Raw genomic sequence first — 6013 nt, 5'->3', positions numbered from 1 at the left:
GAGGTGGAGCTTGCAGTGAGCTGAGATCCGGCCACTGCACTCCAGCCTGGGTGACAGAGCGAGACTCCGTCTCAAAAAAAAAAAAAAACTATAGTAAATTAGAGTAACATTAGCTAGGGTAACTCCTACATCTCACTACTTTAAACCTATAGGCTTTTTTGGTTTACCTAATAGTCCTGTTGTTATCCTGGTCAGTGAGGGTTTTACCCCCATGAAGTGATTGAGAGACCCAAGCTCGTTTCAGAGTGAGACTCCTCCTTCCTCTTAGAGTCTCAGTGTCCTCTTTACTTAACTATTCAGGCTTTCTAATAGTTTTATTCTTAGTTTTAATAAATTTTTGAAAATTTTTCTATTTCATCTGCATTTTCAAATGTATTGACATAAAGTTATTCATAATATTCAAAATATTCTCAATTTTTTAAAAAATTCAGCTAAATCTATATTCTTTTTGACCCCAGTAGTATTTATGTATGCTGTTTCTCATTGTCTTGATCTATCTTGCCAGAGATTATTAGTCTTTTCAAAGAGTTATCTTTTGGCTTTGTTATGCCTTTCTGGTGTGTGTGTGTGTGTGTGTGTGTGTAGACACATATAAACATAATAAAAGAATTTTTTTAAAATGTTACTTTTATCTTTGTTATCACTTTTCTGCCTCTAATACAAATCTAATTAAGTGTTCTAGCTAAATGAAGGAAAACAAGCTAAAGCCAGTTTCCTGTCCCAACCAAATTGATCTGTGCCTAAATATTAATTACATTTAGAAAATTATGCTCTATAGTTGTTACATTATTTTGTATTTTCTGAAACATTTTCTGTTAGTCTCTTTACTAGTCTAGGACTTTCTGTTACAAGGGCAACTCTTAACTCTCACTAGCTTAAGCAAAAAAGGGAACATACTGGCTTGTATGGTTAAGAAGTCAGGTGTGGCTGAGAGCAGGTATTCAGTGATGTCATTAGGAATCTCAGCCACATTTTCTTCTAGATCTGCTTCATCCTCCCGTAGCCTTTCCCAGTGTAGTGGCACAATGGCCACCAGCCAGGCCAGCCAGCCTTGTGTCTTGTAAGCCTAACACCTCAGAGAAAAAGAACCCAACCCAAGGGCTCCAGCACAAGTTCCAGGATTTACTGTTTCAGTCTGTGCCCACCCCCACAACTGGTCACTATGTGTATGTGGAGTAGGGGGATCATTATTCAATGCCAGTCAACCTGCATGGGCTAAGAATGAGGGAGAGGTGGTTCCCTAACAAAACGGGTACATGAGTGTATCAAAGAGAGAGAGATGAAGAGAATGAAGGGAGGGTAGGGGATAGATAAATGAAGACAGTCATGTTAGTAGAAAAGGGAGATTCTGGGCTGGTGAGAACACCTGATGTCCCCTGGTTCTTAGTAAATGTTGAATTGGCTCAACAAAAGAGCAAAGGAAAAGCTAATAGGAGTGGAAGTATTAAAAGGTCATTCATTGAAAGGAAAACTGGGCAGAGAGATCATCACAGTGATAACTTCCTTCCTACCTGGAGTAGTTCCATCATCTGCTTGGTAGTACCATAGGAGCACGAAACACATTTCCGTGCTCTACCTTCTGTTTCAGCCAACTGAAATTTCAGCTTTAAAGAGATATCCTTTTCATTGTGATATGTATCTCCAGGATTCCTAGAAACGTCTGTAGCCACTAGTCACATGTAGCTATTTAAAGTTAAGTATAAATTAATTCAAATTAAATAAATTTAAGGACTCAGCTTCTCAGTTATGCTAGCCACATTTCAAGTGCTCATTAGGCACATGTGGCTACCATATTGGACAGCTCAGATATGGAACATTTGTATCATCACAGAAAGTTCTATTGGACAGTACTGACTTAGAGCAGTAAGCTGTTACCAGCAATTTGTTGTTATTAGGTGTCTGTCTAGTGACCATTACTCAGAATTGGATGAGTAATGTTGATTATGACAGAAGAAATGAGAGAAGCTGCCTGGGACCATCTGTTGGCCCTGTTTTCACTTCTTTAAAGGATTTCAGCTCCCTTAGGACTTTGCAGTGGCTCTCCAGATGGGATAGTCTCTGCCATCACAGAGCTGGAATTCCTGATGATCCCTTTGAAACAAGCCCAGAGAGACATCCAGGGACTGTAGCCCAGGAGCCACCTGAGAGCAGTGGTGCTTGGGAGAAGGGGAGCTTGAGAGGCTCTTGGTGTCAGAGCCCTTGAGGAATATATTGTTTAAGGCAGTCAATACTCGTTGTCAGGTGTCATAAGTTTCTACCCCTTGTCATGTACTTGATCATCTTTTAATGTTACATAAGTCAGATAAAAACTGATTTTTTTCCTTTTTCTTTTTATTCTGCAGACCTATCCCTCTTTGCTCTGCTGTTATGATAAATAGCCAACTTGATAAAGTTGAAGGAAGGAAATGTTTTGTTTCCTGTAATGTTCAGAGTGTTGATGAGAAGACCCTATACTCAGAGGCGACAAGTAAGAAGCTGGTCTTATCTCTTTCTTGGGGTTTAGTTGGGTTGGGTTGGTAGTTTTGGTTGGTTGGTGGGTTGATTTGGGTTTTGTGGGGGTCAGGGGGGTGTTTTGGTTTGGTTTGGTTTTTTGCCCAGGTATTATAACCCACACATGCCAAAAAATTCTTTTTTTTGGGGAGGGGGGGGCGGAGTCTTGCTCTGTCACCCGGGCTGGAGTGCGGTGGCCAGATCTCAGCTCACTGCAAGCTCCGCCTCCTGGGTTTACGCCATTCTCCTGCCTCAGCCTCCGGAGTAGCTGGGACTACAGGTGCCCGCCACCTCACCCGGCTAGTTTTTTTTGTATTTTTAGTAGAGACAGGGTTTCACCGTGTTAGCCAGGATGGTCTCGATCTCCTGACCTCGTGATCCGCCCGTCTCAGCCTCCCAAAGTGCTGGGATTACAGGCTTGAGCCACCGCGCCCAGCGAACAGAAGTTTTTAATGTCAATTTAGTTGCATTTATTACATTTTTCCCTTTATGGCTAATGCTTTTTGTATCTTGTTTAAGAAATTTATTTTTCCTCTTAAGTATGAAGCATTTGCAGGAATGACAGATAAAAGGAGCAGGTGGAAAATAATAACTTAAATCCACAGTCAATTTAAGAACTCCATTCCAGGCTGTGGTTTATACTTCCTGTCTCACTAAACCTTTCAATATCATAAAAGTGCCAAATGGCTTTCTTGTAATTTTAGTTCTTTTCATTTCCCTATCTCTAATGGAAGTAGTAATGAACCATGAAATGGCCAAGTGGTGAGGACCTGGTTACCCAGGGAGAGGTAATACAGTATTGTGATAGTCAAAAGTTGATTCTTAATTTGGCTGCAAAATGAGAGTGGACAGATAGACTGAAGGGACAAATATGAATCTAATCCTTCTTTTGTATATGTCTTTCCATTTAGAGTAGTCCATCAGATTGAAGTCAGTTGACAAATAATCATCTGCTGTTATTTTGTTTGTTTAGGCATATTTATAAAGCTGAATCCTGCTAAAAGTCTGACATAAAGAGCTGCTGTTGAACTCCATCCCATTCTCTCCCCTCCAGAAGAAGCAGTTGTCCCCCGAATACTCTGCTTCCTCACTGCTGAATCCTCGTAGGGAGAAGCCTGCCAACAGTGACCTTCCAAAACAGCCAAAAAGGTGTTAGCATTCAGAATATATAAGGAATTCTTACAACTCAACAAAGAACCCAGTTTAAAAATGGGCAAAGAACTTGAATGGACATTTCTCCAAAGAAGATATGGAAATGGCTAACAAGTATATGAAAAGATCCTCAACATCACTAATCATTAGAAAAATGCAAATCAAAACCACAATGATCACACCTACTAAAATGCCTATAATTTTTTTATTTTATTATTATAATTATTTTGAGGTGGAGTTTCGCTCTTGTTGCCTAGGTTGGAATGCAATGGCGCGACCTGGGCTCACTGCAACCTCCGCCTCCCAGGTTCAAGTGATTCTCCTGCCTCAGCCTCCTGAGTAACTGAGATTACAGGCACCCGCCAGCACACCTGGCTAATATTTTGGTGTATCTTTAGTAGAGATGGGGTTTCACCATGTTGGCCAGGCTAATCTATAATTTTTTATTTTTAAAGATAGTGTCAAGGAGGATATAAAAAAAAAAAAGAAACTTCATACATTGCTGGGTGAATACAAAATAGTGCAGCTGCTACAGAAAAGTTTGGCAGTTCCCCACAAAGTTACCATATGACCCAGCAATTCCACTGCTAGGCGTAAATACAGGAGAAATGAAACATACATCCACACAGAAGCTCGTACACTAGTGTTTATAACAGCATTATTTGTAATAGCCAAAATGTGGAAACAACCCAAAAGGCCATTAATGAATGAATAGATAAACAAATTGTGGTACACACACACACACACACATACACATAATAGACTATTATTCAGCCATACAAAGGAATGAAATACTGAAACATGCTGCAGCTTGGATAAACCTGAAAAGCATCACACACACACACACACACATAATAGACTATTATTCAGCCATACAAAGGAATGAAATACTGAAACATGCTGCAGCTTGGATAAACCTGAAAAGCATCACATTAAGTGAAAGAAAACAGTAGTATGTTTAGAATAGGCAACTCCATAGAGACAGAAAGTGGATTAGTGATTAATATGGTTTGGCTGTGTTCCCACCCAAAATCTCATCTTGAATTGTAATCCAAATTGTAATCCCCATGTGTTGGGGGCAGGACCTTGTGGGAGGTGATTAGATCATGGGGGTGGTTCCCGCATGCTGTTATCGTGGTATAGTGAGTGCATTCTCCTGAGATCTGATGGTTTTATAAAGGGCTTTTCCCCGCTTTGCTCAGCACTTCTCCCTCCTGCTGCTGTGTCAGGAAGGATGTGTTTTCTTTCCTTTTTGCCATGATTGTAAGTCTCCTGTGTCCTCCCCAGCCATGGAGAACTGTGAGTCAATTAAACCTCTTTCCTTTAGAAATTTACCCAGTCTCGGGCAGTTCATAGCAGTGTGAGAATGGACTAATACAGTGCTTGCTAGGGGAATGAGGGTGGTGGGCATGGAGGAGAGAACAGGAAGTGATTTAAGTGATTATTTACAGTACTGTTTTTCTAGGGTGATAAAGAAGTTTTAAAACTAGAGAAAGGTGGTAGTTGCACAACATTGTGAATGTACTAAATGCCAATGAGTTGTACATTTTTAAATGATTAGGCTGAGGGTGGTGACTCATGCCTGTAATCTTAGCACTTTGGGAGGCCAAGGCGGGAGGATCCCTTGAAACCAGGAGTTCAAGACCAGCCCGGTCAACATGGCAAGACCCCATTTCTACAAAAGAAAAATTTTGAAAACTAGCCTGGCATGGTGACGGGAGCCTGCAGTTCCAGCTACTTGGGAGGCTGAAGTGGAAGGATTGCTTGAGCCCAGGAGTTCATGGTTGCAGTGAGCTATGAACATGCCATTGCACTCCAACCTGGGCAACAGAGCAAGACCCTGTCTCAAAAATAATAATAATCAGAGATTGGAACCCTCATACATTGCTGGTTAGAGTGCAAAATGATGCAACCATTCTGGCAGTTCCTCCAAAAGCTAAACAGAATTACCCAGCAATTCTAATGGTAGGCTTATACCCAAAGGAACTGAAAAGAGGAGTTCAAACAAATCGTTGTACTTCAGTGTTCATTGCAGAATTATTCATAATAGCCAAAAGGTAGAAACAACCCACATGTCTATCTACAGATGAGCAGATAAACATAATGTGATATATACATACAGTAGAATATGATTCAGCCATAAAGAGGAATGAAGTTCTGATACATGCTACAATATGGATTAACCTTGAACACATTATGCTAGTGAAATAAGATTTTAAAAGGACAAATATTGTATGAGTCTATTTACATGAAATATCTAGAATAAGCAAAATTGTAGACAGAAAATATATTAGAAGTTACTAGGGGCAGGGGAGTGGCAGGAATGGGGAGTTATTGTTTAATAGGTACAGAGTTGGGATGATTACGTTTT

General features: G+C 40.4%; 1 protein-coding gene across 1 annotated transcript in view; it reads left to right on the top strand.

The window, feature by feature from the left end:
- The window catches only part of THEM4 (thioesterase superfamily member 4), a 30436-nt gene extending 26803 nt beyond the window's left edge, over positions 1 to 3633 (top strand). Inside the window, exons 5-6 of the mRNA XM_011937963.1 lie at positions 2343 to 2467; positions 3464 to 3633. Coding sequence (XP_011793353.1) covers positions 2343 to 2467; positions 3464 to 3504 — 166 coding nt within the window. The 3' untranslated portion in view covers positions 3505 to 3633. The remainder of the gene's footprint in view (positions 1 to 2342; positions 2468 to 3463) is intronic.
- The last annotated feature ends 2380 nt before the right edge of the window (positions 3634 to 6013 follow it).

This window comes from Colobus angolensis, unplaced genomic scaffold (genome assembly GCF_000951035.1).
Source record: "Colobus angolensis palliatus isolate OR3802 unplaced genomic scaffold, Cang.pa_1.0 Scaffold169, whole genome shotgun sequence".
Classification (NCBI taxonomy): Eukaryota; Metazoa; Chordata; class Mammalia; order Primates; family Cercopithecidae; genus Colobus; species Colobus angolensis.
This window is presented reverse-complemented; position numbering and strand designations above follow the sequence as displayed.